The 15,943-nt window shown below is 53.7% G+C and overlaps 1 protein-coding gene across 1 annotated transcript in view; it reads left to right on the top strand.

Annotated features, from left to right (window-relative positions):
* The window catches only part of CACNA1E (calcium voltage-gated channel subunit alpha1 E), a 410,647-nt gene that overhangs the window by 125,593 nt on the left and 269,111 nt on the right, over positions 1-15,943 (top strand). Inside the window, exon 3 of the mRNA XM_036015954.1 lies at positions 7,955-8,221. Coding sequence (XP_035871847.1) covers positions 7,955-8,221 — 267 coding nt within the window. The remainder of the gene's footprint in view (positions 1-7,954; positions 8,222-15,943) is intronic.

Below are 15,943 nucleotides of genomic sequence, written 5' to 3'. Positions count from 1 at the left end.
ACCCAATTGCTTGTACTTTTGGGTGTAATTATTCTTGTTTGACACATGATCATTTTTCTCTTTGTTTTTATAAGTCCTGATTATTTTAACAACGGGAAAATAGCATAACAGGAAGCTTTGGGTAATTATATTAATACTTGACCGCTTTATATCTGCCAGAATTGTTTTGAAGAGTGTGACAAAGTGATGGAGTGATTATGTGAAAAAGAAAAAGAAAAAAGGAAAAACCAAACAAGTCTGTAAGGGACACACACACTCAGTGTATGTGAATGTGCCTGTGAGTGTGTCCGAGGGGTTTAGTATTTTAGAAACTCTTGTGATCATGAGTTACATTTCCACCATTCCCATGTTTATTTACTTATTTTTTTAAAAAAGATTGTATTTGTTTTTAGAGAGAAGGGATGGGAGGGAGAAAAGCATCGATGTGGGAGAGAAACATCAATCAGTTGCCTGTTGCACAGCCCCAACCAGGGACCTGGCCCGTGACCCAGACACGTGCCCTGCCTGGGAAGGGAACCAGCAACCTTTCGCTTTGCAGGATGATGCTCAACCAACCGAGCCATGCCTGTCAGAGCCATTGTCCCCGTGTTTAAATGGCACATTAGGGATATTTAGAAATCTTCAAAAGAGTTTGTCATTCTTCACATTTGAACGCACTGCATTAAGCCCGTCTGAGAGTCCACACTGGTAAAGCAGAGGGAACGAGAGAAGGAGACAGATGGTGAGAAATGGGGAGGAATGGAGATTGGGACCCTGAGGGGCTGGGGGATGCTGAGAAGGAGGAGAGGTCAGTGGTGCCAAATGCTGCAGGGTCACGGGAATGGAGGGTAGGACTGGGGCCATAGGAAGTCGGGTTGGGGAGGGTCTCAGTTTCATTGTCGTGGAGTGGAAGGGGCAGAGCCAGCGCGTGGTCTGGTTAGTGCGTGTTTCAAAACTGGCCTTAAGTCCGTATCATATGGGAATGCCTTATTCACTCTGATTATTTTATACTAGGTGGGTGTAACCAGCTGCTCAGTGGAGGAGAGAGTGGGAGAGGAAGGGTGTGGTGATGGGCAGGTGGTGGCTTAATCTGCTGCTGATTCCAACCCAAAGAGTCCTGTAAGAGGCAAGACTGGTGGGTGTGGTGAAATCAAGTCCTCTTCTCTGGGCCTTTAGGGATCTTCTAGGCTGCCTTTTCGGCTGTGAGCTGGTTTCCTTGCTATTAGGAGTTGGTTTTCCAGAGCGAAATGCAGGGAGTGCACCCAGCCCATCAGGTTCAGGATACAGCCTGGGCACCTTCTCCCCTGAGGCACTGCCTCCTTGGCTCTGGTACCTGACACGTGGAAGGGGCTCGTTCTGCTTCCTGAATGAATGAGTCAGCCGGAGCCCACCCCGGCGCTGAGCAAGCTTGGCGCTGTGTGGGCTGCATTTGTTTTCTAAGTCAAGAGGCCAGGGGGGTGCTGGTGGATGGGCGTGCTTCCATCAGCTCCTCCCACCCTCGGGTGCCAGTGCACCCTCCTCTCACCGCCACCCGTCAGTCGGAACTGGAGCTCCATCCTGCCGCACTGCACTCTGGCTGGGAAGCAAGGCCGGACCAGAGGGTGGGAGCTGAAATGCACAGCGAAGAGACTTAGCTGAGCCCCTGCACCGTCGTTCCCAATAAGGGTTAGCGTCTGCTAGGTGAAGTGTGTTTGACTCTTGTACGGGCTGGAAAGGGACCTCGTCTTTTGGAAAAGAAAGGACTGAAGTGATCGTCCCAGAATCTTTGTGATCCCAGATGCACTGAAAGAAAATAAAAATGCTGATGGTTCATCAGTCTCATGCATATTGCCCACCCACCCTCCACGGCCCACCTGGGGGCATGCAGGTCCCACACTGCTTCTCCCTGCCTGCAGTGACCTCCCTTTCAAAGGGAGCTCCCAGAGTCTTCCCTTCCCCTGGCGCCTCCGGCTGGAGGGACATCTCCCTTCCGTTCTGCCCAGAGCTCTCTTACGGTGCATACTGCATTCCGCCTTGGACTAGAGCCCTTGATGGCTACGTTTCCCCCTTCTCCTCTCTTCAACTGTAAGCTCTGAGAGGCTGTGACTGTATCTAATTTATCTTCGAGTCTCAGAATCCCTGAGCACAATGCCTGGCACATGAAAGGTGTTTAATGAGTATTCAATAACAGGGCTTACAAATTAATGCATAAGTAAACAAACATCGTCCCTCCCAGGCACCAAGCTCTTTGGGCTCTTCTGACACTGGTCTCTAATATTTTCCTTTTCTCTTTTTGCCCATTTGTCTCTGCGGCCGAGTCTCACTTCTCTGCTCCTCCTCCCACTCCACACACTGCAGAGCCGTGCACCTCTGAAGTCTGCTTTCAGAAACAGAGAGCGGCCAGATTTGCAGTGTTTGCTGCCACAGCTGACGTGCACTTCACAAACACTCACGTGGCGCTTACTGTGTGCCAGGGACTGTTCTGGGGGGTGGACACACGCTGACCTCGTATTCGTGACAGCCCTGTGGGACAGGGGGTCTGCATTCTCAGAAATGTAACCCTCTGGGAGACTGTCTCAGAGTCATTCTTTCCCTCTCCAAGGTCCGAGATCATGCCTATGGCTGGACTTTGAAGCAAGGAGAACATTATTTGGATAAGCAGCATGGAAACAGCAGCCACACATCGTAAAGAATCCTGACCTTATTCTCAGGAGAGCCAGCTCTGCTGTTTCCTAAGTCTGTGCACCTGGACAAGCCCTTGACCCTCTCGGCCTCAGGTCATAGAGCGTGCCTCGCAGTCCTGCAGCAAAGACGGCAGTGAGGTGGCATTACCATGGTTGGCGCCCAGGAAACATCGAGTTGGCATGACCGACTGGTTTTTAAAGCATTTTAAAGCAAACTGTGCAGATCTGCAGTCAGCTGACAGGGCGCTGGCTCCGTGGGCTTTCTCAGGCGCAGGTTTGAGAAATGCTGGTTCTGGAGACGGACGTTACATAAGGCTGTGAAGCCGAGCGTTCGCCCCAGGAAGGGCTGTCAGGCATCGGGGAAGCCACGGGCTCCCAGGGCGTCTGCGCTGCCTGCCACCGTGCTCCCGTGCTCCGCCCCGAATCTGCACATGGTCCCCTGCCAACTCGTGTCTTAAGAACCCACTCCCAAATCCTCTCTGCATTGTGTTCCTTAGAGCACTGCTTTGCATGAGAGTCTATTTCTTGGAAAAGCTCAGCAGAGGAAAAATAGAACAAAAGGGGCTCTGATGGCTTCGGCATAAGCCACACAAGTGCCACTGGCAGCACTGGTGGGAGGGGCGCATGCCTTTCGGACGAGGTTAGACGTGTGGGCTCCTCGGCGAGGGGCTGAAAACCTCATGGGAAGATGGCCCAGGGCCCGGCTGGTGTGAGGAGAGCTTTGTGGATAAGGGAAATAGGCTGCGTGCTTCTCCAGTCTTGCCGCTCATGGCTGTCTGTCTCGGTACAAGCTCGCATGGCCTGCCGGGTCTGGGGAGTGTGGCCACCTCCCCTTTTCCAGCGGAGGCTGGAGGGACACTCACCCATCACCTCCCCTTCTGCTTGCACTCTGCAAGTTTTTCACTTGCTTCCTCAGATCCTTCTGGGTTTCTAGTTTGCAGCTAGCTGCTTGCAAAAAAAAAAAAAGCATGCAGAGCATTTGGCTGTACCATCTTAACTGTGTGTGTGTGTGTGTGTGTGTGTGTCGGTATCAGTCCAGGGTGTGGGGCTGCACTGTCCAAGTCCTGTGAGATGGGCTGGCTGCATTGTGGTGAAATCTGGGGCTTGGGCCTCAACAGTCTCACAGGGGAGTAGAGGGCTGGTGACCCCGAGGTCCTGTCTTTGGGAGAGCCTAGGCTCTGAGGTGCCGTTCGCGGGAGGTACCTGAGCTCACACTGATGTGCTCCCAAACGACCAGTAGATGGTGCTCTAACAACAGGAAACTGCGGCTCTGCCTCTCCTAGGCCGGCAAGCTTTTAGAAACAGGTTTTCAAGCAGTTATGATGACCAGTTGCTGCTTTTCTACATTTCCATTTGTGGGTCTTTAAGTGGACAGTGGAGCGAGGGACACTGGACCCAGACTGCCACCAAGTCTCCTTACAAAGAGCGTCATGACAATGACCTGATCCCAGGCTTTTTTCTAAGGATCCTCCTGGGTCTTGAGGACAGTAGATGTGTTTCTGGTTAAGCGTCTTTCCCACGTGGTCCCAGGAGCATTGGGCCACCAATCAGATTCAACCTGAGGATGGAAAGCACAGCGTTCCCATGGGCTCAGCGGGATGGCTTAGTTTCTCCTCTGGATGATGAACAGTTTGGAAGTGATATTATTGCTGCCCAGAAGAGATTAGTGTGGGTATTCAAAAAAGCCATAAAGTGCAAGTCAGAAGATCTGTTAAAAGTCCAAAATCTGCCTCTTGCCAGATGCAGATCAGCTCCTTGACGTCTCTGAAACTCAGCTGATTGGTCTCCCAGCTCATAGTCATAGAACCTTGCCAGGCTCACTACAGAGGTTTAGAGTGAGGTTTATGTAAACAGAAAACTAGCAACACACCTAGGGCTGTGTTCAGCTATTAAAATCGCAGCCCTTTGGGGGCTGGGGGAATGGAGGCATCAGAGAACAGGAAAGCAGCTCAGATCTCCAGAGTTTCAAGAGCTGTGACAGCCTGGCTGGGGAAAAATGAGCGTGTGCCTTCCTCCCTCAGGCCAAGTTCATTCCCAAAGCCATCTATGCCATCATGTTTGCCCCTGCCCTCTTGAGCTGCAAGAATTCTCATTTGTTACTCCCACGGGGGTGCTTATACTCCTAGGGGTCTTCAGTATTATCCCTGATCCATGCATTTGTGATCCCCGTCTCCTCGGAAGGCAGGGAGGCAAGTCTCCACTCCGGCAGGTCCTCACATCTCCATGTGCAATAATAGCCTGTCTTGGGGATTCCAGGTCTGATGAATCACAGCAGCCACAGAGAACAGGGCATGGTAGAGAGAGGAGGGGGAACAAGGGCTGTGTCTCTGCTGAGTGAGTGGGCGATTGAAAACACAAGCCGTGGGTTCCTGACAGCCCAAGACCCTCTTCTGGGAGGACGCTTTTGCTGAGCCCTGCTTCCTCTGAGCACTGACGGACAGGCCTGCCCCCCTCTGCTTGCTAAGGCCAGGGTGAGAAGGAAAGGGTGAACTTGCAGCGTGAGAACAAGGTCCATCAAACATTCCAGCCCGTTAGGTTAAAGACTCTAATTAATCCAAGAAGAGGATACATTGTTTTTGCCATCTCTTTTGTTCGTTATTACGTCTGCAGTGACTCAAAGAGTGTCTGGTGCTTGCAGACACTTTTCAGATGGATGATTTGAATGCATTTAGGGCAGTGGGGTTATGGACGATGGCCCTGTCTGAAAGCATGGATTCAGTCATTGCTGAAAGCCCTTTTGAGCCCTGTATAGTTTATAGGGTCATGCAGACAGTCACTTGTGACTAACAGGATGATGGGACTTCGTGGCACCATCTACCCTCTTCCTCCTCACTAGCTACTCAGACAGGAAAGGACCCCCCAAAGAAGGGAGGTGGAAGGACGGAGTGAGGCGGTCAGGTGAAATCGCAGTACTTGCTACGGCTGACTCACCTTTCATCGGGGTCTGTCCTGAAATGGGCTCCCTGAATCAGGGTCAGCATGCTGCCCCCAAGGGCAGCAGTGCCTGCTGGGGTGGACGTGTCAAGACCATTGCTTTGGTTTTCCCTTCATACATGCACGTGCATGCTCACACAGTGCTCACATGGCCTTGCCCATGCATGGACACATCCATGTAAGAACATGTGTGCCTCCCCTCTCACCAGGTCACCTCTCACATGGACACGCTGCCTTTCATGCGAGAGAAGCCAGACTCACCCAGGGTTTCCAAGAGAAGGGGAAGGGAGAAAACACCGTGTCTTCCCTTGCTCAGGTGGAGAGGATTTGGACGGGACTGTGAGTTGGGGCCGAGGCAGGCACGAGGGGCAGGTGTGCTCCAGCCAGTGTGGACATGGAAAGGGACAGTTGGTGCCTGTCCTTGATCCAAACCAGAGTCCCCTGTGGGGAAGGGCTTGGTTGCTAAACCTAGGGACTCAGTCTAGGGCTCAGGGTCCACCTTACTCACTTCTGAAGCTCACGTACTAATTCTGTTTTTGTCTCCATTCATGTGGTGGGTTTGAGGAAGTCAGTGGAGCTGGCTCGGGGGTGCAGGATGGGAGTGGGAGGATTTTGAGGAGGGTAGTTTCAGCCCTGAACTCACCCCCTGGGGCCCCAACATCTGGGCCACACTTCCAGGAATGGGTGTGCAGCTCCACTGGAGCCAAATCCAAGAGGCTACCCCAGTTCACCCTGTTTGGAGAGGGAGGGTAGATACTCTTTCAGGGAGCTGGCACCATCATCAGAGTGTGGACCTCCTCCCAGCCCCCCTGGAAGTCCTAGGGTCCCTCGCGGGGCCTCCAGGCTGCTAAGTGGGGAGGTGCAGCATTTGTGGAGACTGGGAGGCGGGTAGGAGCAGCGACTGAGCCGGGTGCACCGTGTGCAGGGCGCAAATGCGTAGCCTCCCCGGTGGGGCGGCAGACCAGGCACCGCATTGACCTGGCCCCTGCACAGAAGGCGCGCCAGGGCATGGCCACGTGCCTGTGCGCCCCCGCTGGGCCTCTTGGCTTCTGTGGAGATGCTACTAGCTGCGCCAGCCCCTCTCCTTTTGGCTTTACTTGGGGAAAGGCCACTCTTCCCGGACCTTTGCAGAGGTGATGGACCTGTACCATCTGCCTCAGTCAGCCAGCCAAACCAGCCCTGCGTCCCCAGGAACCTCCAGACAGTTGGCCAGGGTCCTTCCGGCGCCGTCCCCGCCCCTCCCGGCCTCGACAGCCCCGCCCCCGCTTCCCGCGGAGCCCCCGCAGACGCCTCGCAGAACCTCTGCTCGCCGCTCGCCGCTCGCTGCCCCCGCCCCGCCTGCCCCCTCTTCCCAGCTTGGCGGAGCCCGGCTGGCAGTTGGAGTAGAAGGGAAGACTGAGTCCGTAGTGAGCAAGTTTAGTCCTTGGACAGACAGCTCCCGCGGCAGGCCACGGCTAAGCTAAGCTGCAACCTGTTCCTCCCTCGCCCAAGTGCTCGCCCGCCTCCCACCCTCTCCCCGCGCAGCCGCGGATCGCTGTTGCATGCTGATCCGGGGAGGCGGCCGCGGCCAGCGCTCCGGGCGGATGCTGGCACTCGGGCTTCGCTGCTCTCTGGATGCTGTTCAACTTCTCTTCCAGGCGCAGGAGCTTTGAAGTCATTTGTCTCTCTCCGGTTGGATGGACTTCTTATTTTGATATTCTGGGCGTTGCGGTTTACGCAGGAACCTCTCTACTGCTCTTCCCCCCTCCCTCCCTCCCTCTCTCTCAACCTTCGGATGCGTCTGTGCTGGCAGATTTAAAGACCCAAGTCTTGGCTGTGGAATCTCTTGGATGGACTTTGCAGGGGCTGGTGTTCTAAAGCATGTCTCGTCCTTGTCTTTCTGTCATTGTTGGTGTTAAAGTTCTTTTGTTTTCGTTCTGTCCTCCCCCCCACCAATAAATCACCAAACTGTTACCTAGCGGCCGGTGCCTGCCTCTCCCAGGACGAGGCGGTTCGTCTGCCAGAAGAGGAGCTATGTTTGAAGAGCAGCCTACTCCACCCCTCTCCTCTCCAGCCCTTGAACGCCACCGCACACTGGCATTTTGAAAAAAAAAATTGCCTCCAGAAACTGAGCACCCCCCAGCCCTCTCCTCCCCTTTTTAACTCCTTGAGGAATGGAGCTTTGCCGAGGTCGTATTTAGATTCAACAGTTCAGAGCGGCAGGGTGGCTGCTGCCGCCTCTCCGAAGAGCTTCGCAAGGCTCCCTGGAGGGGGTGGTCCCCCCCACCCTCGCCCATCTGGATGCGGCTCTGAGTCTCCGTGTGTCTTTCTGCTTGTTGCTGTGTGCAGGTGTTCGGCCGTGATCACCTTTGTGTGTCTTCTGTCTGTTTGAACTTCAGGATGGCTCGCTTCGGGGAGGCGGTGGTCGGCAGGCCGGGGTCTGGCGATGGAGACTCGGACCAGAGCAGGAACCGGCAAGGCACCCCCGTGCCGGCCTCGGGGCCGGCGGCCGCCTACAAGCAGTCGAAAGCGCAGAGGGCGCGGACTATGGCTTTGTACAACCCCATCCCCGTCCGGCAGAACTGTTTCACCGTCAACAGATCCCTGTTCATCTTCGGAGAAGAGAACATTGTCAGGAAATACGCCAAGAAGCTCATCGATTGGCCATATCCTTTCGTGCCCACCATAACTCCCCTGGCCCCCTGGGCATCTCTTCTGGCAAGGGGGAAAACCTAGCATGGACCGTGCCCCCCATCCCCTTCCTGGTGCCAGCCTGCCCCTTTGCTAAAGTGCGCTCTTCCGTGCATCTGAGGGGCAAGCTGGGTGCCACCGAGACCAGTGTGGGCACTGGTGGTTTTCAAGGTAAGACTTCTGCTTTGTGATTTTTCTAGCGTCCCTGGGTGGTGGGTGTTGCAGTTGTGTCTGCTTCCCAGGCCCACCAGTCCCTTAGCACGGAACGGGCTGCCCCAACTTCAGGGTTTCTTGCACACCCGGACCCCCTTCTCCTACCTCAGAGCCACCCCTTGCCTCCCTCCCCACCTGCTGGGGAGACACCTGCATCACCTGCCCATGGGGGAGGGCCAGGCTCCATGAGGGGATTTCTTAGTCCAGAGCTTGAAGAGTTCTGGGCCAAAGTCCTATAGACAGACAGATAAAATAAAACAGGCTTTTGCCTGGGGACCCAGCGAACTCTGGGGACGGAGTTGAAGTTCCACTCAGAGTGGAGTGAGCGAGGGGAGGCAATCTCTAATGACACAGCCCAAGCAGCTCAGCTGGAGTTCCCTTCTGAGCCAAGGAAGAGCAGCTCACCTGTTCTGCCCCTTTCCTGAGTCCTGGGCTGTTAAGAGGTACCCCAGCCCCTTAATATTGACCCCACTGAGTGCTCTCCCAGGCAGATCTGCTGGGCCTGAATTTCTAAGCTGATGGCTGCAATAGCCGAGCCTGGAGGTGTGTGAGCAACCTGCCTCTCCCCAGTTCCACGGTGAGCTGGTGGGCATCTTGGATGGTGGCCGTGTCAGGGTGAACCGGCATGGAAGGAGTGTCTTTGCAGGTTCAAGCAAGTGCACCCAATGCAGGCTGCTGATTAGGCATCTCCCTGCCTTGTTCTTCAGTGAGAATTTGGGCATCTGGCAAGATCTTCAGGAACTGGAGCTTGGTGGGGTGCTGAGGGGGATTAGGAGGAAGCAAGGCATTGGGGTGGTGGTAAATATGGGGGTAGCTTGGAGATATGGGACTTTGATGCTTGTGGAGAGAGATTTCTTGGGAAGGAGGCACCTGCAAAGGAGGCCCCGCCTCTTTTTCCCTCTCCTCCCTCCCGCACACCCTCGCCCTCCAGGTGTGCAGCTCTGAGGCAGCTGGAGCCCTGCCGGGTCCCTAGTGTCGGTGAGGCTCGCTGCTCACTCCCCTCAGGGCAGGGGCATCTCCCTGCACCCCCCCTACCCTGGTCTCTGGTCTTCCCCTCCCTCTTCCCTACTTCCCTGCCTCAGCAGCTCCGCGATTGGCTGGAGCGCAGTGCTTCCAGGCAGCACCCCTCATTAGCAATGAAGGAGCATCTCTAAGCAGTATTATTCCTGATGCTGCTCGCATCCTCCCACAGCCACCCCTGGCTGGGCTTCCTCTCCCCTCCCTGCGCTCCCCTCCCCTTCCCACCCACGCGGAGTGGTGGGGCCATACGGTGCCTGAGTTAAACGTGTCTAGGGTGGGGGTACCGGGGAGGGAAAGGGTCCGGTTTCTGCAGCCCCGCCTGCTGGTGCGCTGCACAAAGCAGGCAGATCCCCTGTGGTGCGCTGCCGCTGCAAACGCTCCTCCAGTCGGGTCTCCGATTTCCCCAGCGGGGCCCCCTCCCCCGCCCACCTTCTGTAATTCCCTAAAATCTCCCACCCACCAGGTGCTGCTTCACCGTGCCCCTCTCTCAGGGGCGTGTTTGCTGAGACAGGCGTCCTCCGTTTCCTTGTGGTAGACAAAGCCACCCAGCCAGCCCGCAGGTGGCAAAGTGTGCCCGCAGTCGTCGTTGGCACCTTGGACAGCGCCGACGAAATTCTCCGGCGGCTTGGGCTCCACCGCCTCCCGGGTTCGGCATCTGGGGCACTTCCGGCTGGGCCCGCGGCTCGGGCTGGGATCTCGGCACGTTTCCTACACCACGCGGCGGCTGCTGTTCACGTTTTTTTCTCTTCCGCTGTAAAGGCACCGCCTTCCTGCCAGGCCTTGGGAGCGCAAGGTCCGGACTGTGGGCTTGACTCCTTCTTCCCTTTCCTTGTCTCTGGCCAGGATGGGCCAGAAAAGTCAAGAAGAGTCAGAGAGAGGCCGGGGAGTAGGTTTCGGCAGCATGCTCGTAGCCTTGGCTGTGCGCCCGTCCTAGTGGTCGCTTCTGTTCCCATAGCTGGCAGCTTCCCAGTGGTTCTGCAGCGTGTAGGCGGGTGTAACAGTGTTCAGAGAGCACCTGCCAAGGTGTGTAGGGGAGCCTGGTTGGCAGATTTAAAATACACCACGTTTGCTTCTTTCCCTCCTGGCTGTGTAACATAACTAGCTAACACCCATTCCCTCTGGGGGTGACCACGTGGGAACCTGTGCTTCTGTGCGGTCTGCGTTTTCTCTAACGCCACCTGCATCCAAGTTCCTGGTCTCGCTTCCCTTTCTACATGTGCAGCTTTTACTTCCTGGGAGTCAGAGTGAGCTTCTGGTCTTCCAGGAAAGCCTGAGAGCTGTCCGGGTTCAGATCCCAGTCCTTCACCTGCTGTGTGACCTTGAAAAGTCACTTCATCACTTTGTGACTCAGTTTCCTTTGGTAAAATGAGGAAGATGATGGGTCACTGGAAGAACTAAATGAGTTAATAGGTATCAAGTTCCTAGAACATTGCCCAGTTACTTGGTAAACACTGGCTATTATTATTAGTGGAGTCCTTCAGAAATGTCAGCATACTTTCAGGAAAGGGGCCTTAGTTCTAGGTAAACTAAGTCTTCTAGATTGTTGCTTTCAAAGACGGCAAGGAGTGGCATCCTCATGGCTCTCGATAACAATTCAGAATCTCAAAGCCCCACTTCAGACTTCCTGAATCATAATGTGCATTTTAATAGGGTCCCCACGTGACTCATATGCACACTTAAGGTTTGGGAAACACTTCTTTGCTCGCTCCAAGGGGCCCATTTTTGAAAAAAAGGAAGGTTCAGGAAACCCGCCCAGACCTGCTCTGAACTGACATGTGCGCGTGCAAGGTGCTTGAGGGGTTCGATCGTCTGTGTGCCGTGCTTCCTGAGACTGACGCCAACACCATCGGGCGGCTGCAGACAGCCCCGGACTCGGAAGGCCGTGTGCCCTTCTGTGCGTGTGCTGTGTCAATGGCCTCAGCACTGCCTGCCACTGGCCTTTCACCCATTTGGGCTGAAAAGATGAGTTCAATGAAAGGAATGATTTAATTTATACTGGTAGAACTCTTAACTTGCAGGGGGTGATACTATCCCGTTATTAATAGGGCAGGTCTAGTGGTTACGAGACAAAAAGCCCCAGATTGCCCAGATTTGGCATGAAAGATGGTGGCATGTCAACAGCCCCCTCGGAATGTGCTTCATTTTTCTTGGATGCTACATCTGCATAGGGAGATAATTTTATTTTCTTATGGCACTCTCTTCGGCAGAAGAGACCATAACCTTTTTGAAAATGCTAATCTGATTTAAAACGTGGTATTACATTTTATGAGATTCCTCCTTTTCTTTCTTGCTCATCTAATAGATCTAACAAAAGGGCCTCTCTTTTTCTAAGGAAATTGCCTGCCCTGAATGTCATTCCACGTTCCCCGTGCGGTATGGTTATGAGCTCCAGCCTTCTGTGCCCGGGCCGAGCGACCCCGAAGCGCCTCCTGGTCTGCGAGATGCCTCACACGTGTTTGTACTTTGCCAGGTGGGAGGCTGAGGGGAAGAAATGGTGTGTCTGACTAGGAGATGCTGCTGTTGATGGGCAGGGAGAGATGTTTCCCTGCCGATGGCGTGAGCCATTGGCCGCGGGGAGCAGCTGTTTCCCGTGGAAGTGAACGTGGTTTAAAGTAGGAAGATCACTGAGGCGATGGAGCTCATTACAACAACCCTGTGGGTAGTTATCCTCGATTTCTTGTTGCAGAGAATCTCACTGTACCCCCCCAGAGACCTCTGGCTTTGGGTTGGGTGTTCTGTGCCATAGGATGGTGAATTTCCCATTGTGAGTTGTCTGTTTATTTTGGAGGATTTCGGTGAAGATGACCAAAAACTTTAGTTCCTGTATCTCCCATGTTGGCATTGGCTTTTTCTCTTGCTTTGGCTGCCTAAAATCGTGCAGTACCTTGCAGGATAGTCACTGGTCATCCTGGCAGTGATTTCAGGTTTGATGTAACTAATGGATCATGAGTCAGAGTGCCCTGACTAGGGCAGAGGGTGGCAGCTAACAAGGACAGAGCCCGTAATTATATCCCATGATCAGATAATGCAGAAAGGCCTCCTGTCCACTGTGCACCTGGGCATGGATGCAGACAGAGAAACAGACAGCCTCTGTAACCGGCACCGAGGCTGCTGGACAGAAGTCTTCCTTTTCTAAGGCTCCCAGGCCAGCCTCCCAGTGGCCCGTTGGCTCTGCCCTTGGAATGCGGTGTGGAAACCAGGCTCTGGCTTGTTGTGGGGACCAGCTGCAATTGGCACGCAACCTGGAAATCGAAGTGGAGCGCAGGCGTTTGACAGGAACAAAGGGCTTGGGGATGGCGACAGAAACATCTGGGATGTGGCAGTTTCGTCTGTTGGCCTGCGTGCTGTCACTTCCACACTGGCTTTCCCTGCAAGTGGGTGCAGCGGGCCCTGCGAACTGGAGGAGGAGGGAGATGCCGAGAACAGGCCTGCTTTTTGATCTTCTTCTGGAAGATCCAGACTCTAGAATTATTAGCTCCCTCCAAAATTGCTTGTCTCTTTTTAGCGGTTGCCATACAAAATGTAGGTGTTTTCCCCGCCTCAAACTCTGCCGCTTTCCCCCTCTTTATAGAAACAGCTGGTTTCTTTCCATCTTCGTATAGTCTTCGTGAAAATAAAACTGAGTCAATATTTGCTAGGCTTTCCAACCTCTTGCAGACCCTTGGACTCCCTGTGTGCCGTCGGCCCATCATGGCCTCTCCTTGTCGTTCGCTGGGCAGCCTGGGAAAGGGCAGCTGCCCGGCCAGAGCCAGGCCTCGCAGCAGCCCAGCGGAGGTGGCTGTGGCCGGGTGGTTTTGTTTATCACTGACCGCAGAGATGGTAAGGAGGGACCCTAAACGTGGCTGTGATTAATCCCTTTCTGCTCGAGGAGAGAGAGACCAGGCCCTTTCCTCCACTTGCTCTTTCTGCCATCAGTCCTCTGCCCTTTTCATCTGTGTTTCTCCCTCTCATGTTTAAGCTCACGCTTTGTGAATAATTCATTATATGTGTGAGTTTTTCCTAGGATTTCTAGAAAAGGAAGGTTGTCTTCCCCCAGATACAAGTGCGGTCTCTTGCACAGGGCCAGCCTCACCAGGGCACTTTTTTTCCTCCCCTCTGAGCCCTTGGTTTTGTGCGGTAGGACTGGGACTCGGGGAAGGGACCTGGGGCAGACAGTCTCGCTTCCACTGTGCCTTTTCTTGCCGTTTTCAGCAGGACCGCCTCTACGCAGCCCTGTTGCATTTGGGTGCCAGTAACTCTGCAGCCACTCCCGTCCTCTATTCAAAGAACGTGCTTTGCTAGAAGATTATTTGTGTCCCCAAGTTCTGGTCACCCCGAGTCCTTGGGCCTTCTTGGGTCTTCATGCTGATACATGCTGAGCCACTGAGCTAAGGAGCAGGCTCTGTAGCCATTTCTTTCAATTCTCTTAGGAATGTGGAGGGGGAGCAGGCCCCAAAATTGGCGTATAGCAGCCCCTCCCCCCGCCCCACCACCGGCAAGCACAACATGGCTTCTAAAACAGTCCCTTCCGAAGAGGGATCACAATGCCAGGGCCCCGTGTCAGCCTGTCTCGTCCTAAGTGTTCTGAGCCTGCGCAGAGAGGACCCGTGTGGGGTCACCAGTCAGACGTGTTTCCAGCGTTGCTTGTAATTAAGGACAGAAAGTGTAGCTCAGCGCTTTTACATTCCTCCAGCCCAGTGTTCTCGTCGCTGTTAGCCGCTTCGAGGAGGTGTCTGTGGCGTATTTGTGCCCACTGAGTGCCCCAAAGAACGTTTGCCTAATTTTCCATTTCCTGGATCTCGGCCAGTCTTTGGTTATGAACTCTTGACCCGTAGGAGATTTTTACTGTATTTTGAGTTCCAAGTTTGTAGGACTAAACAGTTCTACTCTTAGCTTTCCTGAATGTTTGTTTTTTTTTAAAACGCCTCTAATAGACCCATGTTTAAAGTCGTTCGTCTGGAGGCAGGTGGGCAGGGCTCTGGGACGGAACTCCAGGCTGAGCTCCAGTGATAGCCCCCGCCCCCCCCTTCCAGCCACAGGAGGGGCTGCAGGGAGAGGCCCTGCTGGGCGCCTGCGCTGTGTGGTCTTTGTGCTTGTGGGTGATTGATTTGGATTGCTGTTGCAACTCCGCATAATTTTGAGGTTTTTCTTTTTTGTGTTTTCTTTTTCTTTTTTTTGTCTGCATTTGGTCCCACTGTATTTAGTTCTCTGCATCTCTGGAGAATTTGGAGAGCCTCTTTTAGATGTCTCCACTGGCTCTCTAGAAGATTGTGTTATTAAACCCAGGGAGTGGGGGTGTGGGGGTGTGTCTTTATTTCCTCCTCCCCTTTCTCTCGGAGAGAAAAGGAGGAGTCTGAGCAGCGGTGATGGGAGGCGGGGGCTTGGGGTTAGAGTCATGGCCAGGAACCCCGGCTTGTTGGGGGTCAGGCTCTGGTGTCTTGTCTGTGGCTGAGGCACAGAGCTCTCTGGGTCACCTGGACCCGGAGAGGAGGCTCCGAAAACCAGCTTGAGGAGGAAATGCGTCCTCACAAGTCTTTCCCAGCCTTCGGCTTAGGAGAGGGTTGAAGGTTCTCAAACTTCCTGTGGCTCTTTCTCCATTCCACACGTCTCCGTTTCTTCCGTCTCCTGGGGTGGGACGCGTCAAACAGCGTGACGTGGATTTTCCGCACTCACCGGTGTCCTGGCCATTGCCAGCGGGGTGCCGCTGGGGACGATTTTGCCACCGTTCTGTCCGTGACTTCTCTTTAGTGCAGGTGATTTCTTTCTTTTAAAAAAATTTTTATTTTTTATTGAACTTATTGGGGTGACGTTGGTTAATAAAACCATACATGTTTCAAGTGTACAGCTCTGTAACACACCATCTGCACGCTGCATCGTGCACTCACCACCCAAAGTCAGATCTCTTTCTGCCACCATTTCTCCCGCTTTGCCCTCTTGTATCTCCCCAACCCCCCCTTTCCTCTGGCAATCACCACACTGTTGTCTGTGTTTTTTCTCACTTAATCCCTTTGCCTTCTTCACTCAGCCTCTCAGCACCAGTCCCCTCTGACAGCTGTCAGTTTGTTCTCAGTGTCTCTGAGTCTGTTTCTGTTTTGTTAGTTTATTTTGTTCATTAGGTTCCACATACAAGTGGAATCATATGGTATTTGTCTTCCTCCGACTGGCTTTTTTCACTTACACAATGTTCTCCAGGACCATCCATCCATGCTGTTACAAAAGGTAAGCTTTCCTTCTTTTTTTACAGCTAAGTAGTATTCCATTGTGTAAATGTACCACAGCTTTTTTATCCACTCGTCTTCCGATTGGCACTTGGGCTGCTTCTAAATCCTGACTACTGTGAATAATGCTGCAATGAACATAGTGGTGCATATACTCTTTCGAATTAGAGTTTGGGGTTTCTTTGGATATATTCCCAGCAGTGGAATTGCTGGGTCATTAGGCAGTCCATTTTTAATTTTTTGAGGAAGCTCCATACTGGTCTCCAC

The sequence above is a fragment of the Phyllostomus discolor genome, chromosome 14, assembly GCF_004126475.2.
Source record: "Phyllostomus discolor isolate MPI-MPIP mPhyDis1 chromosome 14, mPhyDis1.pri.v3, whole genome shotgun sequence".
NCBI classification, from domain to species: domain Eukaryota; kingdom Metazoa; phylum Chordata; class Mammalia; order Chiroptera; family Phyllostomidae; genus Phyllostomus; species Phyllostomus discolor.
Note: the sequence above shows the minus strand (reverse complement) of the source record. Positions and strands in the feature narration are given on the sequence as shown.